Source organism: Schistocerca nitens, chromosome 8 (assembly GCF_023898315.1).
Source record: "Schistocerca nitens isolate TAMUIC-IGC-003100 chromosome 8, iqSchNite1.1, whole genome shotgun sequence".
NCBI lineage: Eukaryota > Metazoa > Arthropoda > Insecta > Orthoptera > Acrididae > Schistocerca > Schistocerca nitens.
In genome coordinates this window covers 345,288,780-345,311,422 of record NC_064621.1, presented here as the reverse complement: position 1 = coordinate 345,311,422, position 22,643 = coordinate 345,288,780, and the positions used below count along the sequence as shown (strand labels likewise).

At 40.5% G+C, this 22,643-nt stretch overlaps 1 protein-coding gene across 1 annotated transcript in view; it reads right to left on the bottom strand.

Annotated features, from left to right (window-relative positions):
• LOC126199556 (nose resistant to fluoxetine protein 6-like) overlaps nucleotides 1–22,643 on the bottom strand; it is a 296,567-nt gene that overhangs the window by 195,145 nt on the left and 78,779 nt on the right. Inside the window, exon 3 of the mRNA XM_049936478.1 lies at nucleotides 16,852–17,111. Coding sequence (XP_049792435.1) covers nucleotides 16,852–17,111 — 260 coding nt within the window. The remainder of the gene's footprint in view (nucleotides 1–16,851; nucleotides 17,112–22,643) is intronic.

Sequence of the window (22,643 nt, the reverse complement as noted above, 5' to 3'; positions counted from 1 at the left end):
GACCACAATCTAGAAATTAGGTGTAGCATCGTTGAGCTCCAACTGTGGAGAAACGAACGACCCAGTTGGTTAATTGTTCTTGCGAGAACTGAGAGGGAATTATAATATGCATGCTGCTCCAGCCATGCGTGTATATATCGCCATAGTCCGAGACTAGGAATGAGTTCATATTTTCTCACACATCGAGAAACATAGGGAGAGTTTCTGCTGAAAAATCCAGCAAAGGCTTAGTTAGATTTTATAGGAATTTCAGTGCGCGAGAGCAGCCATACAGATGACAACTCATCACAGCTAAGGTAAATACCGCGTGCAGAGGCGTGAACTTGTTGGTTCACCAGCTTGCGTCCACTATAAACTCGGGTGACCTTGGGTAATCTTTTGCTCGACTTACAAAACTAACCATCCTCCATAGACTTGATTGTCATCCCTAAAATAGTACCGAACTTTGAACCGGAATCGGATGTTTTATCGTAGTACTGGCCAACATCATAATGTAATTGTAAGACTAATTTTGTAAAGAAACTTCTGGTTAAAATTTGTAAGTAGGCTGTTTATGTTTTCTTATTGGCAACGTTACGTAGCGCTCTGTATGAAAATCACTGGCTGTGCTGTGTGCAGTCTGTGGCTAGTTTGCATTGTTGTCTGCCATTGTACTGTTGGGCAGCTGGATGTGAACAGCGCGTAGCGTTGCGCAGTTGGAGGTGAGCCGCCAGCAGTGGTGGATGTGGGGAGAGAAATGGCGGAGTTTTGAAATTTGTAAGACTGGATGTCATGAACTGCTATGTATATTATGATTTTTCAACACTATTAAGGTAAATAAATTGTTTGTTCTCTATTAAAATCTTTCATTTGCTGACTATGCCTATCAGTAGTTAGTGCCTTCCGTAGTTTGAATCTTTTATTTAGCTGGCAGTAGTAGCGCTCGCTGTATTGTAGTAGTTCGAGTAACGAAGATTTTTGTGAGGTAAGTGATTTGTGAAAGGTATAGGTTAATGTTAGTCAGGGCCATTCTTTTGAAGGCATTATTGAAAGTCAGATTGTGTTGCGCTAAAAATATTGTGTGTCAGTTAAAGGACAGTCACGTATAATTGTTCAAAGGGGACGTTTCATATGGCGACCCTGCCAGGATACCTCACTGGAATTTTCTGATTTTTTCTTGTAGTTTGTGTAATTAGTGTAGCTATTGTTTATTGCTAGCGCATAACTGTAGAGAGAATCTCCTATGTAGTTGCAGTCTTTCATTGTTGTTGTGGCATGCATGTAGATTTGCATCAAGTATTTCACAGCTGCGCTTGCACTTAACTAGATATTATTTTCAGTGCTATGTTAAAGTGTTTTCTTATTTTGCTCTTCAAATTGTGCTTTTCTGTGTTGTCGTGTGAAATATTGTGACAATAATGGCGTGTGAAAAACGTAATACTAGGCTCCAAAGTAAACTGAGAAATGACAGTGAAGACGGAAGCAGTGTGTTAGCGCCACTGTGTAATTAATTAACTAATGTTCAAACTAGTGATTTGGTAATTGTGCATAGCGAAATGGAGCGGGCGGCAAATAATGGCATAGACAGTGAAACAATTAGTGAACAGGGAAGCATTATCGATCGATCAGTCGGCAATAGCTCGCCTCAGGAATCCGAAATGACAGGACACAATCTCGCAAATACTGTAGATTCAGGTTTTGGGTCCTCACCGTTTTCTCAAATAAGTCAAGACACATTTTCTGCCTGTCAAAATGTGAATGTTGCCGGTGCAAATTCACTGCTGAAAAGCACTGAGCAACATGTTTCAGACACCAGTGCATTGTTATTACAATTAATACAACAAATAGGACAAACACAGCAAAAGCTTCAAAAGTTAGACACATTGGAACAAAATCTTCAGAAGTTAGACACCACGCTTGAACAAACACGTGAAGATTTAACTACTGAGTTACATAACATTGAATCGAAATGTCAAAAAGTCTGTAATGACGTAAAAACACAAATTTTTGAGCATTTTCAACCTACTTTTTCGCGGCATGAAAATGCATTACAGAATCACGAAGCAGCCATAAAAGAACTGCAAACTATTGTTCATGAAAATCATGAGACCTTGCAAGCTAAAATTGACTCAGTTGCATCTATTGATTCGGTTACGCAATTTGCAAAAACTCAGGAAAACTTAAAGGACACAGTAGATAGTCTGAAAATTGGTTCAGAAAGACACATGGAGGAAATTAGTTCATTATCAGAGAAAGTAGTTGAACTTTCGGATCAGCTAAATAATTTATCTACGAAGGTAGATGATAATCTGAATGACACAAAACCGGTAGTCTTTGATGACACAGAAGAGTGCAAACAAATTAGGAAATTCAAACAAAATCAGAATCAAATTAATAGGCAACACCAAAGAGAAATCCGGGAAGTACATGATCAGCTGACACAGGTAATACAAGAATTACGTATTTCAGAGGACACTCGCGCCCCAATACGGGAAGAGGGACATAGAAATACGGAACAGCCACAAAATAATAACACAGCGCATTTCGGAAATTACGAAAGAAATTGGCAAGGTGCACCGAATTTTGAAATGGAACCGCCGAAACGACGTAACAATGACCGACATGCGACTCGCCGACATGATGATTTTGACTATAAGCTGTTCACGTAAATTCAAAACATTTAAGAATTCTGGCAACGACATTCATCCACAAGCATGGCTCCATCAATTCTCTCATTGTTTTCCTCCCAACTGGTCATTAGAGCACAGATTAGAATTTATGTGTGGCTACTTAGAGAATGAACCAGCTGTAAGAATGCGATCGGTCATTCACGATTGTCACAGTGAAGGAGAATTTTACCATGCCTTCCTCTCAGCATATTGGTCTCAAGCTACACAAGACCGAGTAAAACATAGCATCATAATGATGAAACATTTCGAACAATCTGAATTTTCCAGTCTTGTGAAATATTTCGAAGACATGTTACATAAGAATCAGTATCTTTCAAACCCATACGGCCCTTAGAACTCATCCGCATTTGTTTAATCAAATTGCGTGAACATTTGCGACATATTATTTTGGCAGGACGTTGCAAAGACGACACTGAAGTTTTTCAGGGACTCTTACAAGAATTGGAAATCGACACTGACAATCGTGGGTCGCGAAAACAGGAACACAACAATTACAGGTCACATCCGTCACAATTCCGCGACGAAAGAAATAATAACTGGACACGACAAGGCTATTCTTACAACGCAAATCGTGAAAAAAACGACACCACCCATATGACAACCACTGGCAGAGTAATAGTTACAGAGAAAAATCGCATTTCCGTAGTAATGAATATGACAGAGATAACCATAGAAACAGACAATATGGGAACGAAAATAATTATTATCAATGGAGACAGAATAACTTCAGACGCAATGGTCCACCATGCAGTTACGATTCTGGGAGAAATTCTCCACCACATGACCGACAAACAAGAAAATATGTAAACCACCGACAAAACGACAGACCTGAGTTCCATCAGAACTGGCGAGCTTCAAACAGGGCAGGGCCTTCTCGACAAGGTGAATTTGCAAAAGTTAGGTCTCCTAATCCTAATAATGACGTGTGCCAACAAAGAGACAGACAATGACTCGCACCGCAGGCAGCAGCGTGCGCCGGCTGGCTCAGAGAAAAATAACATAGACACTAACCTTGAGAAAAATTCCAGCATTCTTTATCTACGTATACCGCATGATAATTGCGTTCAGGTTGAAACTCTGCGTACTAGGAAGAGCAAAGGTTTACACCACATTTCACATGTAAAACCGTTATTGAAAGATAATCTGCTTTTTAACTTTGTCTTTGCCATAAAACTTTTCACTTCACATTTCTATTATGCATTGTCAGACTTAGAAACTGTTACCATGCAACAATGTTTGAAGTTAAATATCCAGTCAAGAACCAAGGGAACTTATTTAAACAGAAATTACGAATGCATTGTTATAGTGAACAGACGTCACAGTGTTATTGTGTGTGTACATTCTTGCTTGTTAGTTGCACGATTACGTAACGACTATAAGGCTTACATACTTAGAAATATACTGGTACTGCTAATGAGATTTTAATGCAACATTTTGGTTTACTTGAAAATACATTCTGGATTTAAAGTACTTTCAGTGAGATACCAGATGACACAGTGGTTAGTTTATGTGACAGCTACATGATTTTATCACGACGCTACTAATGAGTGACAATTTACAATGTTGCTTTTGCAGTGTTTCTGTTTTATATCTGCACAGTTTTTCTGTATTATTCTGGAAAGTAAAACATGTTTTAGTAGTAACTTTTGTGGTATCGCTACAATGAGACTGCCTTTTCCGTAGCACAACAATACATTACAGCACAGTACTTTCTTCATCACGGCAATAAGCGTAATAACTAAGATATCTATACGCAAAGCATTTCACTTTTGTTTATCATGAGGTAAGTACATTGGCTCCTGCAGAACTTAACTTTCGGAGGACAATATTTACGACACTTCCACAGAGACTATCTTACAGCAAGATGCACGTTTAGTGCTACAGGACACATATTTGAGTGATTAATTTTGTACTTAAAACATTTATTTTTAAAGATATTTGAAGTACAATGATACAAAGGTTTTCCGTGATACATTTCATTCCATTGCTGTAATCTGTAACACCTGAGGGTATAATTACATTAATCCTCAGGGGCTTACACGCTTACTTTGTGTACCATGTGTTTGGCAAGCACAAGGAGCCCTAGCTAATATGGTATTTTCTTATACAACTTTACACATCGGTACCATATTTCTCCAACACACAAATTACACAGCTATCTGATCATTTAACTGAGAGATAAACATTTTTTTACTACATCAGTGACACATGTTTACGCAATTACACAGTTGGGTAACTTCACACTTATGAAATTGTATTTTGTCTGTACTTTGTGAACTGTTCATATTTCTTCAGAACTATTGTGATACTATGAGAGCTTTGAATGATGTATTTGATAAGGGAGCATGATTTTAAAGTACGTTTGAGGTAGATGATACTATTGAAATGAGCAGAGAATTATTTTTAGGTTTTGACATTATTGCAGGAAGCTACGACGTTTTTGAGATTTGACTGAGGTGTTATGATGTTATTTTTACAACGACGATGTGTAATATGCTGTTGAGGTATGTTTATGAACAATAAGATGATGCTACCATATATGAGGAATTTGTTTATGCTACATATTTATTATGATGAAATATTGAAGAAGTGTCGATGAATACGTATATGAATAATGAGTAGTGGTTAGGGACTCTGATTTGTGGAAAAGGATGTTGGAAACCAAGAATCGTACTTTAAGAGTTATGAAATGTGTGTAAATGCGTGAATGTATCACAATGTCGACGACAACTTTTTGAATACTGTTATATTCATAGGATTTTGTTTCTACACATTTGCAACGCCAATTCTCGACCTGTGAAATTTTTTATATGAGACTGTCACTGTAGTGCAAACTGGTGTCGTAAATATTTTGGTAAGAAAGTTAAGTGACCACCTGCACATAATGAGTCGTGGGCACCCAGCTGTGCGACAGTCGCCTGGAAAAAAGCCATTAGTGTGTGCCTTTCAGAGGCACAGGTGGAGAAAAAAAGGGGGCCATTATCCTTGCTATTGACATTCCTTTGTAGAAAGCATCGTAAATATGACACACTCAAACTTGTAAACACATGATAACAATGTGGAGCTCTTAATTTATGATATTTACTGAAATGCCTAATGAAATGACGAGAAATATTTTTATGTCTATGCAGCTGATTATGACTACTGTCTTTCTAGTTGAGAGATTTTTTTACTACCTTATGAAATGCCATATGGCTAATGAATGATGTTTCATGCCTTCCTTTGTACATATTTGCTCATTTTCTTTAATATCTAGTTTCTAGCTGTACTCCAGCATTGGTTATTATAAAATTTAATAGATGTACTAATATCACTATTTTCTGTCTACAGACCCAGTAAAGAATACGTTTATGATGTACTTTCTTAGAAAAGAGAGCACAAATAGACATTTCCCTTCACAGGAATTGCATAAATAACTTTTTTAATGACTTGGTAGCTTTCTTGCAGAGTAAGTTTTTGTGATGCATCACTCTAGTTAAGATCTGACATAGGTATTAGACATAGCCATCTTTACTCTAATATTTTTTTGCTTGTGGGTTTGTCATGTTTAGATATAAGTTATTGTATTTACTGCTGCTTGCTTTGCCAATTTCCATTTTTTGTCATTGCTGTTTGTGTTAATTTGTTATGTGCTGCTGCATTACCTCGTCCCTTGGTATATATATCTGAGCCCAGTAGATTTAAGTTAGCTTAAGAGGGGTAGACTATATAAGAAACTAACTATGATGAATTGGAAGAAATGCATTGAGAAGCTATAAGAAAATGGTTTGGCCAAAAAAGTAGTGTACAGTGGAGGAAAACTATTTTTGAAAGAGGATGTGTTCAGAATACAGAAAGCAGGCTTAGATAGGTCTTTTTGAGAATAATGATGAACGAAGGGAGATCTCCATGCAAAATACTGCAGTAAAACAAACCCTGTCTTTTCCTTTTGTCTTATCCTTCTATGTGTTTGTGTACCCTTGTGTATTTGTGTTTTTCCTGTCTTTATGTGTTTAGCTGAGTTGTTATGTTGTAGAATTTTTCTGATAACATGTTATTTTCTTTGTAAAGATGTTTAGACATTATTTATTCTGTTCTGTTTTAATGCTCATGTGTGAAGTTGATGTTTCGAAAGTTATTCTGATCTTTTATGTATGTACACATGTCATAATTCCTGTAACACTGATGTATATGTTATTTCGATTCTTTTGTAAAGCCTGTACTACAAATGTTATCTGTATTGTTATGTTCTTTTATGATGTATTTTGTACCTTTGTAATTGTATTCTTATGTTATAAAATTGTAATTGACACCAGTTCATCATATTATTAACTTGTAAGTTCCATTTCACTGCACACGTTTCTGTTGGTCATAGTATATGGACAATATGTGAGAAGTAGGGACTGTTAGTGTTTGAATGTGTGTTAATAATTCAGCAAGGGACTGGATAACAGCATTGCTGGTTCTAAGGACAATTCCAAAAACTTTGTGAGTGCACAAGTGGTGGTTATGGACTTGCTATATTGTCCGCAAGACTCTTCGATGGTGAATGTGCACCTGCACAGTCGCAGCAGATGGCTGCTGGCCATCTCTACAACGACTACAGTGTGTCTACAGCTTTGATGATCCATCAATACCATTATTTCTACAAGGACTGCAGTGGGTCTGCACCTTTGGTGGCCCACCAATACCATACTCTCTACCAAGACTATAGTGGGTCTGCTCTGTGACGACCTACCTACCAATATTCTTCAAAACGTCGAATGACTCTGCTGTGGGTTTCCTCTGTTGTGGCCCATTACCTGTCTGCATGTCGAGAGTCACCACTGTCTTTCCGTTGGAAGGACAACACTACTTCCTCAAGACTGCATGGAAATCCACTACTTCCGTGTGCATTTTCTTTTACTGTTCAGACTTTCAGAAAAACACTGCAGTTTTGCTGTGATGAATGATCAGGACTGTCTTTATGGATTGTGAGAAAATTTTAGATTTTGACCAACATTGTATCAGTATGTGTGTGCATTTGATATCTTTGTTATTGTTATTATGAAAAATTTTATCAAATCATTATGGGCCACTGCCCAAAACAATTTGTAAACTTTTTTGTGGGGAGCATGGGGGCTATGTAAGTAGGCTGTTTATGTTTTCTTATTGGCAACGTTACGTAGCGCTCTGTATGAAAACCACTGGCTGTGCTGTGTGCAGTCTGTGGCTAGTTTGCATTGTTGTCTGCCATTGTAGTGTTGGGTAGCTGGATGTGAACAGCACGTAGCGTTGCGCAGTTGGAGGTGAGCCGCCAGCAGTGGTGGATGTGGGGAGAGAAATGGCGGAGTTTTGAAATTTGTAAGACTGGATGTCATTAACTGCTATGTATATTATGGTTTTTCAACACTATTAAGGTAAATACATTGTTTGTTCTCTATTAAAATCTTTCATTTGCTAACTATGCCTATCAGTAATTAGTGCCTTCCGAAGTTTGAATCTTTTATTTAGCTGGCAGTAGTAGCGCTCGCTGTATTGCAGTAGTTCGAGTAACGAAGATTTTTGTGAGGTAAGTGATTTGTGAAAGGTATAGGTTAATGTTAGTCAGGGCCATTCTTTTGTAGACATTATTGAAAGTCAGATTGCGTTGCGCTAAAAATATTGTGTGTCAGTTTAAGGACAGTCATGTATAATTGTTCAAAGGGGACATTTCAAATTTAATATTGTTGTGTGTAAGATTGTTTAATTTTCTGAGAGTTACAATTTAATACTGTTGTGTTTTGGATAAGTTCACCTTCAGAGGCCGAGATGCTTCATTTTGACAACTGTCTTAACATTTTCACCTTGTAAGCTGTGTGAAAGCGTGTATTTCCGTGACAAAATTGCAATATTAAACGATGTCATTATAGCTTACACAGTTGTGTTTAGTTATAGAATAAGAAACCACCTAACTATAACCTTACAAATGGCGACCCTGCCAGGATGGCAATTGGGCTGCCTGGATGGCAATTAGTCATATTAGAAAGAGAAATTAAAATTTTGAATTTGAAAAATTTTTTTGTGTTGTTGTTTTTGTGACCAGGTTACCCAATCTATGTAAATGTATAGTGGTCAGGATACAGTAAATGTGTGATCCAAAGTGTAGAAAAGTTGTATTAATAGATGAGATAAGGTTTATGTTTGTGTAAAAGTAGCTTGCGCATGACTGCTGGCGCGCGCGAAGTTTTTCACGGCGTTGTTCAGTTTGTTTGAAAGTCTGAAAACAGCGAACAGCGTTGATAATGATGTGTATATAGTCTAAGAAACTTTCTATCATATGTTGGAAACGTGTAAGATTATATAACTTGATGTTTACGAGACCGCCATTTCGCGCAATTCGACAAAGACAGAGATTAGACGGTCGGAGATGGCGGAATTATGGAAATTATCACAGAAAGGGCAAACTGAAGACCTTGACACGATAGAAATTGGTGTACAAAAAAAGTATCAAGTGCAAGTTAACGAACGGAAGGTAGTGATAGTGCAGAGGGAAGTGGTGATAGTTTCACGATTGGTGTCACAGTCAAAGAATTCACAAAAACAAATAAATGACGGAGCTAGTGGGTCAAACGTAGAACAGAGGACGAACAACTTCAGTACGTTGAACCATATATTGTGATTCTGAATTATACGGGACAGTTTCCAACAGAAAGAATGTCTGTAAGTGCGTCCGCACTATGTACGGAAGTCGGTGAGACGCCACGTGAAAGTCGCGAACGGCAAAATTTACATCAATTAGTGACAGGTGACGATGCCGAAGAGTCAGATAGTGTATTCGCAATACTGAAACAGCTCACTATGGTCGTAAAGCAGACAAATACAGGGTTAGCAGACTTGAAACTTGAAACAAAGGCAGGGTTAACAGATTTAAAAACCGAAACGGCGAATTTAAAACCCGAAACAGCGAAGTTAAAAACAGAGACAAATGCTGCCTTAAATGATCTCAAAGGTGAAACGTAAGTTGGACTCAAAAAAGTCCGCGAAGATCAACAAAAACTACGAACGGAAGTTAAGGAACAGTTTAATGAGAGCCGAAGAGAGGCGAGAGACTCGCGCGAGCATATACAATCGTTAATGTCTGACCAGAAGAATATGTGTCCTGACGTTGACCAGGTAAAGGATGCAGTGTCTAACGTTAATCAAAGAGTGGATAAGTTAGCACGTAAGTCGTGTGGTAAGGCGCAACAAAACGTGGAAGAGCTCAATGTCAGAAAACGTGTCACGCGAGCCGCATTAAAACGCATTGAAAACATAGTTAGAAAAAATCAGGAACAGTATGAACAGCTTCGTACAGAATCGAAACAGTGTATCGAGAATCGTGCAGAAAGCGGTAGTGCGGCAACGGAATCAGTGGTATCATCCGACATAGTGATGGACAGAAATCCACAAGCTAACAAGTCAGTTGTGCAATCTTCCGTAGCAGTAGCGGAAACACAAAAAAGGCATGAGATTCCGCCGGCCGGTGTGACCGAGCGGTTCTAGGCGCTTCAGTCCGGACAAGATCGCCGTTTAACAATCAGAGTAGTGTCTGAGTTAACAGGAGTTGACAAGGAAAGTGTCGAACAAGTTTACCGATTTTTTCAATGTTTGCATCAGTTTTTGCTGACAATGGTCTGCCAGTGCGAGTGTCATCACTGGTGTCTTCGCGGCCATCTTTAAATCGTTTAAACCACTCAAAAACTTGTGTTCGCGATAAACAATCATCGCCGTACACTTGTTGTAACATTACAAACGTTTCACTTGCAGATTTTCGTAGTTTGAAACAAAATTTGATGTTAACACGCTGTTCTTTCTGTACACTCAACATTTTCCGACGCACAGACAAAACGTAAACTACTTAAAACAGACGCCACGGGCAGACTGAGTGCAGGAGGCAGATGAAACTCGAGCAGTAGGCGGAGAGAGAGTCACGTGACAGGCCACGCGACTTTCAGCCTTATTGCATTCGTTTTATTGTTTCACCAGTACTAGTCCGGTTTTTTTCTAGCCACACCTCGTATATGTAATGGAGATAGAAACAGTATGCCAAGAGGATAATTTACCATAGGTTTGCACCAAGTGAGTTATTTAAAATTATATAAAGGCTAGACAGACGAAAAGAAAGTATATGATGTGATTCTTCAGTTTCTCCCGGCGTATTTGTTGCTCGAACAGTCCACGGGTATACTGCCGGTTCATAGTGTCCAACGGGCACAATATTTCGGCGATCAGACATGTCGCCATCGTCAGGTGCGCTGACGAACTCAGCTCCTGAGGGCGGGCGGCCGATTTAAATCCCCTCCCCCCGCGGGCCACTCTCTTCGCCATCCCTCCCGCGCCGGCGGTCGACGCTACGACAGTTTCCGACGTCCACGTCTTCGCGACCGCCGGCGCGCGGGCGCGGACGGCGAAGAGAGCGGCCCGCGGGAGGAGGGGATTTAAATCGGCCGCTCGCCCTCAGGAGCTCAGTTAGTCAGCGCACCTCACGATGGCGACATGTCTGATCGCCGAAATATTGTGCCCGTTGGACACTATGAACCGGCAGTATACCCGTGGACTGTTCGAGAAAAGGAAGTAGCTCCACACGAGAATTTAGTTGTATTAAATGTCCAGAAACTAAAGAAAGATAACAAAATGCACAGAGATAAAACTTTGAACTTGTTCCTATCTCAGTTAACTAAATAAAATTAATTTGTTAGGAAGGTAAAAGGAGAGTGTTGAAGAAACGACAGAAAAAAAGAACTAAAGTAACTCTTCTGCAAACGAAATGTGTTCTGGGGAAAGAGTAGAAAATAAGGAGGAAGATAGCAATCAGCATGTGGATAGCTTGACGAAATAGTATTAGATTCTCTCTTAAAGATGTAGTGTGGAGGAGGAGGAAGTTGATTTTTGTGGATGAAAGGAGGTGAAAAAGTAGGAAGAAAATAGACAATTAGGTAAGAAGGAGATAGGCATTTCTGATTTGTTCCGTCAAGGACAGTGAACAAATAATTGAGGAGATATTTTGGAGGAATATGTGAGGCATATATATAATTTGTGGAAGGTACAGAATCTGGTATTGAGAAAGATATGAGGGAAATGAATATAAGATGTCGTTAGGAGGTAATAATTAGAAAAGACAATTGAAGTATTAATCTAAGCAAGAAACATGTTATTTCGTGGAAGGAGATAAACAGTAGGAAGTAAGATTGACCCAGAAAAAGATTTCAATAAGGAAGGGTATGTTGGGAAAAGGAAGGAACATAAAAGTTTACTATCGAGGAAAAGGGGAAAGGGATAAGTACAACTGATAAAAGAAATTTTTAAACTTTAAAACAACGCAGTAGAACAATAGAGGATATTTTTGAAAAGGGAAAGGAGTAGAGAAAGAGGATAATCTGTGTTTTTGAAGTTCTGTTACAGCTAACGCCAAAAAGAAGAGATTGCTGAGAAAAAGACGCTAGAGTCGAAGTCAAGGTGCGAAGTTTTAAAAATAACATAGTATACGTGTAGTTAGAAAAAATAATAAGCGGTAATGGGAAAAATCACTAACTCACTAATCGTCATCACCATCAACTTCAGTCTTACTATCTATCGCGATGAAGATGAGGAAACCATAATCTTTATCTTAAGGACAAATTAAACAAAATGGGGAGAAAAAAAAGATAAGTAAGTAAAAATAGTGATAAGAAAAACAATTTTTCGACATAATTAATGATCCTTTGTGTGAAGTTATAAAAGATTTAATGTTTGTAAAGTAACTTAAGGGAGCAGGGGTTATAATAAAATAAATATTGATATCAGAGGAAAAGGGAATACGTGTAGGTGTAAAGAAAGTAAGAAAATGTGGTCGGAAACACGCATTGTATTAGATGTGAAGTCAGCAGACAAGGTGCAGCATCATTGCGGTCAGATCGGCGGAAGGACTGAGGAGAGTGGTCAGGCGTGAGAGGAGGGGACACTCAACGTGAGTGCCTGGTACGTCACCTCACGAGATGTCGAAAGAAGAGGCCTTGGTGAAAGCAACGTTCCTAGAGGATAACACATCTGGGGGGAAAGTTAGGAGAGCTACAACTGATCCTAGATATAATGAACATATACCACGAAGAGAGCTTTACTCATACGTAGGCCAAATACGAGCTTCATAACAATGGTTTTGCGAAAGTGTAGATACTTGACACTTCTATCGCGAACTGTTCAAAGCAGCATATGGAGAGATGAAGGATGTCCCCTGAACCGGAACGAAGGCGGACATAGTACAGCGAGGAAGAGTGGGTGTTTAAATTCGCCACAGGAAGAAGAAGAGGCGCGTACTGTAGCTCAACTTGCAGAATCGCTGAAACCGTTATCAGACCATACGGGAAGCAACAACCGCGAAACAGCCCCTGAATACTCATGGGACGGAGCGAGAAAACGATGGAAGGCTGTCCAATCTATTTAGATGAACAACCGAATACAATAAAAGAATACACAACAATTTCAAAGAAGACACCATAAGAACGGATTAAACGACAACGAGGTTTAGCAGGTCTTCAATCCCAATTCCCGCTACAGAGAAGAACGAAGACACAAGTGAGAAGACAGTAACATGCACCAAGAACAGACGATGCCACGCAGAAGATTTGCTAGAAAGAAGAGCCTGGACCAGAAAAGATCAAGAAATCGTTTCAAATCCCTTCCTATACATGACCATTGTTGCATTTAACTGTTCTAGCAGTAGAAATATTCGATAGTCCTTATGGTAAGTTACAACACCTTCAGATATCGTATTGAGAAATGGGAGATGACTACACATATGAAAATCTGGAGACGAATAGACCATTGATGAACCGACATAAAGATTCGTCAAATGAAGAAGGAAAGACTACGCTCCCAAGAATAGATCTTCAATATAACGTCGCCATAGACACATGCGAAATGGAACAAAGGTAACCACGCATTCACGACACGCTCAGACATTCAGTAACCTTTCTCTCTTCTTCTATGCTCAACGGAGACGCGGCGAGGCCCACGGCCGATCGTCATCCAATGTTCGACGGAGGCCCATCAAAACAAACGAGAAACAAGGAGACGATTACAATGAACCACGTTAAAGAGGTAGGAGAAAGAACTGTCTGTGACAGACTAGTATCCGAAAAAAGGAAAGTAACAAAAATGTTTACGATTGTGTTTAAAAATACTTGCATTTGAAGACTCTTACGTGACAGCAAGTAAGCATTGACTGCACAGTAGCGACCTGTAAGAATTGTATATATTTACTGAAGAGTGAGTATCAAAATGTTCTTTGGCACTTTTATTTTCATAAGTCCGTCTTGACCACACAGATTTCTTTACACTTTATTACCGGTTTCGGCTTAGCGCAATCTTCAGATCGTTAAAATATTCTGATAAAATATCATCATCAAGTTCAACATGTGAATATGTGCTTTTATTATTGTTCCTTACAGTGGTATGTTAATTTTTTAGAGGTTCGCTGACTGATTACGCGAGTTCCTTTTATTATGAGGCAACAGTCACTGTGTTTATAAAATTCTCGCTAAGAGGGCATTTATTGTAACATTAGTAACACCCCAACTCTTTAAAGAATAGAGTTCCCATGTATAAAACAGCTTCTAACGTCTGATTACTTTACTGATGAGCTAATGTGTTAAATATTTGCCTTTAATCATGCAAGTGTGAAAAAGTTTAGGAAATGTTTGAAATTACGCTTAAAGTTTGTTGGAAGTTGCTAAGTGCTCTCGTTTTAATTGACTGGATGAATACAAACAGGGTTATTTGCCCTCCATTTGAAGCAAAAGCAGGTTTTTCACGCATCTCAATGTTTATAACGTCATATCTCCTGAATTGTGTGTCGTACAAAGATATAATTTCGTAGGTACATTAAGTGAGGTATGTAGACACCGCAGGCAAAGTGTGTTGAGAACAGAGTAGTAAAGAAGCAAATAAATTAAAAAGTCGTGCCTAATGCTGGAGTTTGACTGAACGAACAACGAAAACGAAATAAGGAATAAACTTTTTCCTTCGGTCGTTTTGTAGGGGGTGTCAGCGAGGAAAAGTTTCGTGAAGGTTTGAAATTATGTGTAAACTTTGTTGGAAGTCGCCAAGTGCTCACATTCTCAAGTGCTGGATGAATAACGTCCGCGAATTTACGCGCTGTAAGTTACAATACCTCAAGACAAACAGTTTCTGTGATATATATTGCGTGAAACGTTTAACATTAGATTATACCTCTTAATGAGTACATTACGACAGCGTTTTAAATTTTTAATTAGGTCAATATTTACAGGAAATATTGGAAATCGTATATTTGTTGCCTCTACGCTGCAACTGGTACTGATTTCAGGTTCTGGGACAGCAATTTAGTAATATAGATATCCTGTCTGTTTTGTAATGCAACAATTGATCTATTATTTTGAGTGATGTTTGCGGGATTTGAGCATAGGTGATTTTCTGTGTTATTGAACCTGAGGCGCTCTCATTAATAGTTGCTTCGTCGAAACAGCGTCCAACTGAAAGAGTAGCACCAGGCCGATGTGTCGTATGTAGTTATTATTATTGAGATATGCAAATATTTACGCCCCCCGCAGCCCCCAGCCATGTACCACTTTCATCCTTTCGTGTATCAAAATGCTTCCTGTCTGCTGTCTTGTTTCAACACCAGACGGATTCTCAAGATAATGAACTGAAAGTATGGGTATGTCCGTTGACTTTACTTACGACCAAAACTTCTTAGTTAGTTAATTAGTTTCATGTTCTATGGATAATTTTCACGATAGATGGAACTGATGTAGAACGAATCATTTTACATTCATATCGCAAATTAATTTGTATATATGGTTATATCTCGACATTTCTAAATCTTTTTCCTTTTCTCCAAAACGAAAAAATATATACAGATGTCAAGGAGACACGTCTCAGTTTCCTCTGAAATTTTGATTTGCTGCCTGTCGGACATTTTATATCAGTGGACAAGTAAGCACAAATTTTTGTTGGAAACATTGTCCTAAAGGCCACCTGAATAGAGTAATGATGTCATTTTTACTTCTGGTATTGTTATTACGTACATCATTGTTACTTTTGAACTGTAGTGGGTTATTTACAACAAACTTCAGAAGGGAATAAATACATTGTGAAGCAGTAGTCAGAATGCTCACCTCCTTAAACAGATGTCTACAAGATGAGCGTGGACGTGCGCCACATATTATTCTTAGAGCACATTTTTGCACAATGAAGACTTTCTTTCTTAAGCATGCGTTGCCCCAGAACATTACTCCATATGACACCGCTCTCCCGGCCGTATGTCGGTTTACGAGATCGGAGTCGCTACTTCTCAGTTACGTAGCTCCTGAGTTCTACCCCAGAAGGGCTGAGTGCACCCCGCTTGCCTACAGCGCTCGGCAGACCGGACGGTCACCATCCAAGTGCTGTCCAGCCCGAAAGGGCTTAACTTCGATGATCTCTGGGGAACCAGTGTTATCACTGCAGCAAGGCCGTTGGCTCCATATGACATTACTGAATGAAAATATGCACAATGTGTCAACTGATTGATTTGTCTCTACCCAAGATTTACAATGATTATAAGTGCAAATGAAACTGGCAAACCTAAGTTGTTTTAGTAGTTCCAAATTGTGCATCTTCCATTTTATACTCTCACCAATATGGATACCCAAGAGTTCTGAAGTTTTCACCTTATTTATTGTTTACTCACCATATGTTACACTTATCGTTGGTGTAGCACCCATCGATATGCAGAACTGAATATGTTGTGTCTTTTTTAAATTGAGGGTGAAACCATAAGCAGAAAACTAGTCAGACCAATTCTGTTTGTTGTGTATTAGAAGGAGGATTGTCTATGTATATGAGAAGCAATAGTGTACCTAAGATTGATCATTGGGGAACTGCATACGTGATTCCTCCTCAGTCAGAATTATGAACCCTGACTATATTGGTTGAATTCTAAATACAACTTTTTGCATTCATTTGGTTAGATATCACGTTGCCCATTATTTGGCTATACGATCAGTCCCATAAAACTTCAAGTTATCTAGGAGAATATTGTGATTCACACAGTCGAATGCCTTAGACAGATCGCAGAAAATACGAGCCGGAGCTATTTTATGGTTTAATGCTTGAAAATACCGGTGAGTGAACATGTAAATGACATTCTCAGTAGAACAACCCTAGGACTTTCTGATAGATCTTTCTATGGGAGGGGCCAACTTACAAGAATGCCCATTCCTTGGGAGCCAACGGGGGTGCGGCGGCCACGCTGCAAGCACTCTGCGACACGTCGACGGCAGTGTCGTTGGCGCCAGAGGCGGGCAGCAGGTGCTGCAGTTTGTGACGCAGCAGGAGCGCCGCGTCGTCCGCCGAGCAGGGCTCGGGAGCGCAGACCGCCCAGCGCAGCACGCCGCCGCCGCCGGAGGCCGACAGCTGCAGCCGTGCCTGCCGCACGGGGTCTCCCAGGGCAGCAGAGCCGTTGTCCTGGCAACAGTTTAAATCATTCAATTTTTCTGAAGTGGAAATCATCTGTTTGTTTGTACATGTACATCACATCTACCGATTTCTGTCCCATTCCGATAATTGCTTCGTGGTGTGTCGTTTCTTTTATCTTAAGACTGTACTTACTATTCGTGTACGGTATATCGGGAAGAATAAATGATTAAATCTGTTGATGTTATTCTGAATACGTGACGGGAAATTTAGTACGCAAAGCTACCGCAAGTGGCAGCAACAGCAGCTAGTTATGGGGTCACATGACGAGTGCAATCTGGTAACGTTCGTCCAGGCCTAACCGGAAACACACGGATACGTCCACCGTAATGCTGTACCCAGGCGCGGAACCCGTCTCGAAAGAAGACGTGCAGCCAGTCGTGTCTGCTGTGTCGCCACTGGGCGCGCCACTTCCAGCGCGCCTTTCTTGTCTGTTGCCGCGTCTAGGGAAGTCACAACAATATTCACTCAGCTGTCAATTGACGACAGTCCTGACGTAGTCGTACTGACTATGCGGATAATTTTCTTGTAGCAAACAAAACTGTTCCCCGACTGAAGAAGATCGGGAAAACAGTACGAACGGCACTAATGAAGTTTCAACAGTCGGCCTGTAAAAAAGGGCCCTTAATTAATTTTTGTTTGTATTTAGGTACATTTCTGCAGTCATGGTACACTACGAAGTATTCACACCGCAGTGACGCAAAACTCCGCTACATGAACCATCACAAAATGAGGAAGCCTGAAGTATCGTGACGAAACAAGGGTCATTCAACTAAAAACTGGGATTTTTTAAAAAGAATCTGTTACGAAAACGGAATACAACACTTACTTATTTTTCAACGCTCTCAAGTTTTCAGTGCATTTACACTGAGGTAACAAAATCCATAGGATATCCCTTAATATAATATCGGATCTTCTTTTGCCCGGTGCAGTGAAGCGTCTCGACGTGGTATGGACTCAACACATCGTTGGAGGTCCCCTGTAGAAATATTGAGCCACGCTGCCTCTATAGCTGTCCATAATTCCAAACGTGTTGCCGGTGCAGGATATTGTGCATGATTCCGTCCCACAAACGTTCCATGGGAGTCATGTCAGAGGATCAGGGTGGCCAAATCATTCGCTTGAATTGTCCAGAAAGTTCTTCGAAGCAATCGCTCACAATTATGGCCCGATAACATGGCGCATTGTCATCCATAAAAATTCCATCGGTGTTTGGGGGCATGAAATCCATGAATGGTTGCGAATGGTCGCCAAGAAAGCGAACATGGCCATGTCTAGTCAACGATCGGTTAATTCCATGTAAACACAGCCCACATTATTACGGAGCCACTATCAGCCTGCACAGTGCCTTGTTGACAGTTGGGTCCATGGTTTCGAAGAGTCTGCGCCACACTCGAACCTAGCATCAGCTCTTACCAACTGAAATCGGAACTCGTCTGACCAGGCCATGCTTTTCCAGTCGTCCGGCGTCGAACCGATATGGTAGCGAGTGCAGGAGAAGCGTTGCAGGCGATGCGGTGCTGTTAGCAAAGGCACTCGCGTTGGTCGTCTGCTACCATAAACCATCAACACAAACTTTCGCTACACTGTCCTAACGGATACGTTCGTAGTACGTCCCACATTTATCTCTGCTATTATTTCGCGCAGTGTTGTTTGTTAGCACTGACAACTCTACCCAAACGCTGCTGCTCTCGGTTGTTAAGTGAAGGCTGCCGGTCACTGCGTTGTCCGTGGCTAGAGACAGTGCCTGAAATTTGATAGTCTCGATACACTCTAGACATAGTGGATCAAGGAGTACTGAATTCCTCAACGTTGAAGTCCCATGCGTCTAGTTCAAACTACCACTCCGCATTCAAGGTCTGTTAATTACCGTCGTGCGGCCATTATCACGTCGGAAACCTTTTCATATGCATGACCTGAGCAAAAATGACAGCTTCACCAATGCACCACACTTTTATATCTTGTGTATTCGATATTACCGCCATCTGTATATGGTTCAAATAGCTCTGAGCACTATGGGACTTAACATGTGAGGTCATCAGTCCCCTAGAACGTAGAACTAATTAAACATAACCAACCTAAGGACAGCACACACATCCATGCCCGAGGCAGAATACGAACCTGCGACCGTAGCGGTCACACGGTTCCAGACTGAAGCGCCAAGAAACGCACGGCCCATCTGTATATGTTCACATCGCTATTCCATGACTTTTGTCGTCTCAGTGTATGCCGACGCTGGACAAGTTTCTCAGTTTTCATGTAAAAACAATTTTTAGGGACTTTTTTCTAACTTATTATGCATTGCTGATTGCATCATCAGCGAACCGTGATCCACTGAGAGCTTCTTTCAATGGGTTGAATGGGCACCGAAATTCCATCTCCCATTACAGTACTATGAAGATATGACTCCTCTTCAGCCTCGTGCTGTAGCAAAAGCTCCCTGCAGACATTCAAACTACTTTCTTTTGTTTCTTTTATCAAAATTTCTGGAACATCAGTACGGCATGAACAATATGGTGGGCTGATCCGACACTAATGTTCATCGGCCGGCCGCGGTCGTCTCGCGGTTCTAGGCGCGCAGTCCGGAGCCGTGCGACTGCTACGGTCGCAGGTTCGAATCCTGCCTCGGGCATGGATGTCTGTGATGTCCTTAGGTTAGTTAGGTTTAAGTAGTTCTAAGTTCTAGGAGACTGATAACCACAGCAGTTGAGTCCCATAGTGCTCAGAGCCATTTGAACCACTAATGTTCATCGTTGCTGCAATACGCCTGTTTTCCTGTACCAACTCATCATCTCTCGCAGTGCTTTTCGCAATGACAATACAGATAGAGCGCGCTGGGAGTGACGAATCTTCAATAATTGTTACATTCCGTTCGAATTTATCCGCCCTCTCGTACACCTGTGTCCGACTGATATAAGTCTCATGACATTGCATTGCCATCCGACGATGAATTTCTATTGTTTTCAATCTTTTAGCTAACAGACATTTAATGACACTCCTCTTCTCCACAGTGATGCAAACCTACAAGGGTATCAGTATCTTGTTTTTCTAGTTGCCAGCATCCAGTTCAGAAAAAGATGTGCAGGACATCGGCAAAAAATAACAGAGAAGCACAAACCTGTCAAACTTTTGTATTTCTATATTGGGTTAGTGAATAACTTCTGAAACATCCCCTTAGAAAAAATTAAAAAAAAAAACCTCTTACGTTATTTGATTTTCAAACAGCTGAGCAAAACTTAACGTACTCAGACTGTGTTCTCTTTACTTATTCTGATCATCACTAAACTGACACACAATATTTTTAGCGCAACGCAATCTAACTTTCAATAATCCCTACAAAAGAATGGCCCTGACTAACAATAACCTATACCTTTCATGAATCACTTATCTCACAAAAATCTTTGTTACTCGAACTAATGCAATACTGCGAGCGCCAATACTGCCAGCTAAATAAAAGATTCGAACTACTGAAGGCACTAACTACTGATAGGTATAGTTAGCAAATGAAAGATTTTGATAGAGAACAAACAATATATTTAACCTTAATAATGTTCAAAAGTCATCATATATCAATTCATGAACTCCATCTTTAAAAATTACCTTTCTCTGGTGGACCAAGTCCAGATTGTCCGCTTATAGTAACCTCTCAAAACTCGCTCCACATGCACCATTGCTGGCGGCTCACCTCCAACTGCCCAACGCTACGTGCTGTTAGGGAACACTACACAAGCGAATATTCCAACAATGAGTCCAACCAGGTAGAGACTGCACACAGCACAGTCACTGATTTATATGCAGAGCGCTATGTGGAGTTACCAACATAAAAACCTGAACTCTCTACTTACACTTCGTACAGTTTTTCAATAAGTTTAACGAACATAAGAGATGCATATAACAGAGACTAGAGTCATCAACAACATATTCTCCTTCACTATTTACAACAGTCTGCCAACGCTAGAGTAACTTTTCGATTCCGCGACTGTAGAAATAACGTGGTTTTGAGGCGAAGCAGTCGTCGAGCCATATTCGGATCGACTTTTAATCCAGAAAATTGTTCGATACAGAGCGGAGGAGATAAAATCTGAAGACGTAAGATCAGGTGAATAAGGTGGGAGCGGAACGTCTTCCCAACCCAAGTCCAGTGTAGCGGGCGGGCGATATCGCGGAGTAGCATCACTTCACGCAGTCTTCCTGGTCGTTGTTTTTGGACTGCGTCTGCCAGACGTCTCTGTTGTTGACAAGAAATGTCAGCAGAGATGACTACACTTCGGGGAAGCTATTCGTAGTGCACCACACCGTCGCTGTTCCACCCGTTGCGTAACATAAGCTTCTGTGTATGTGCGCAGGTTTTTGTACGAGGAGACGATGCTTTGTTTGGGCTCAGCCATTCCTTTCTTTGCCGTATATCAGCAGAAAGACGCAATTTCCCATCACCAGTAACGATAGGAATTATCGGTGTTGTTCACGAGCCAATTAATAACGAACAATCAGAAATGCGTATGTGACCACCCGCTGATTTTTGTGAGTTTGGCTTAGATCATGCGATATCCATACACTCGATTTTTGAACCTTCCAGCTGCATGCAAATGTTGGACGATGGAAGAATAATTTGGCAGTTCTCTAGTACAATGACATGGACCACCTTGGATTAATGCCTTTAAATGATCTTCATCAAATCCCGAATGTCTTCCTGAACAGACTCATGTCAAAACCATCCTCCACCATTTTCTTGGCGTGCTCTGTCTAATGACATTATCCCCATGCACGGTGCAAATGTTTCTGGCTGCATTCATTACTGTTATATCTCTACCGAAAACAGAAGAATACGTCGTGAATGTTCCGATTTATCCACTTAACACTCACTTTCTAGCACCTATAGCTCCACTCATTATCTCCAAATGACAAAATGAGAATATCTAAAAATGGTTCAAATGGCTCTGAGCACTATGGGACTTAACATCTTAGGTCATCAGTCCCCTAGAACTTAGAACTACTTAAACCTAACTAACCTAAGGACATCACACACATCCATGCCCGAGGCAGGATTCGAACCTGCGACCGTAGCAGTCGCGCGGTTCCGGACTGAGCGCCTAGAACCGCTAGACCACCGCGGCCGGCTAGTCTCAAGTCTCAGTACCTAAAAACGAAATGCCAAACCAAGTCTCCGACAAGAACTAGGAATCCAAAGGGAAGTAGAGGCCCTGTTGCTCGAAGACCACCGTTTTATAGCCAAGGGATAGTGCAACAATAGAATAAAATTCATGGATCAGTTTTCATGTGTAGTACGACATTTTGAACATCAGAAAGGTCGTTGAGCTCAAGCTATTGCTCACACCCAATTAAAGTGCCCACCGAAATAAGGTATCAGCAGAAATGTCGCAGCTATATCAGAACGAACAAGATAAGTCCTTTAGTCGACCAATAACAATGTACGACACATTCCTCACAAGAATATTCAAATTTCAAATGCGATTTTGGAATGAGAAACCCTATGTGTAATCTTTCCATGTATACAGAATGTGT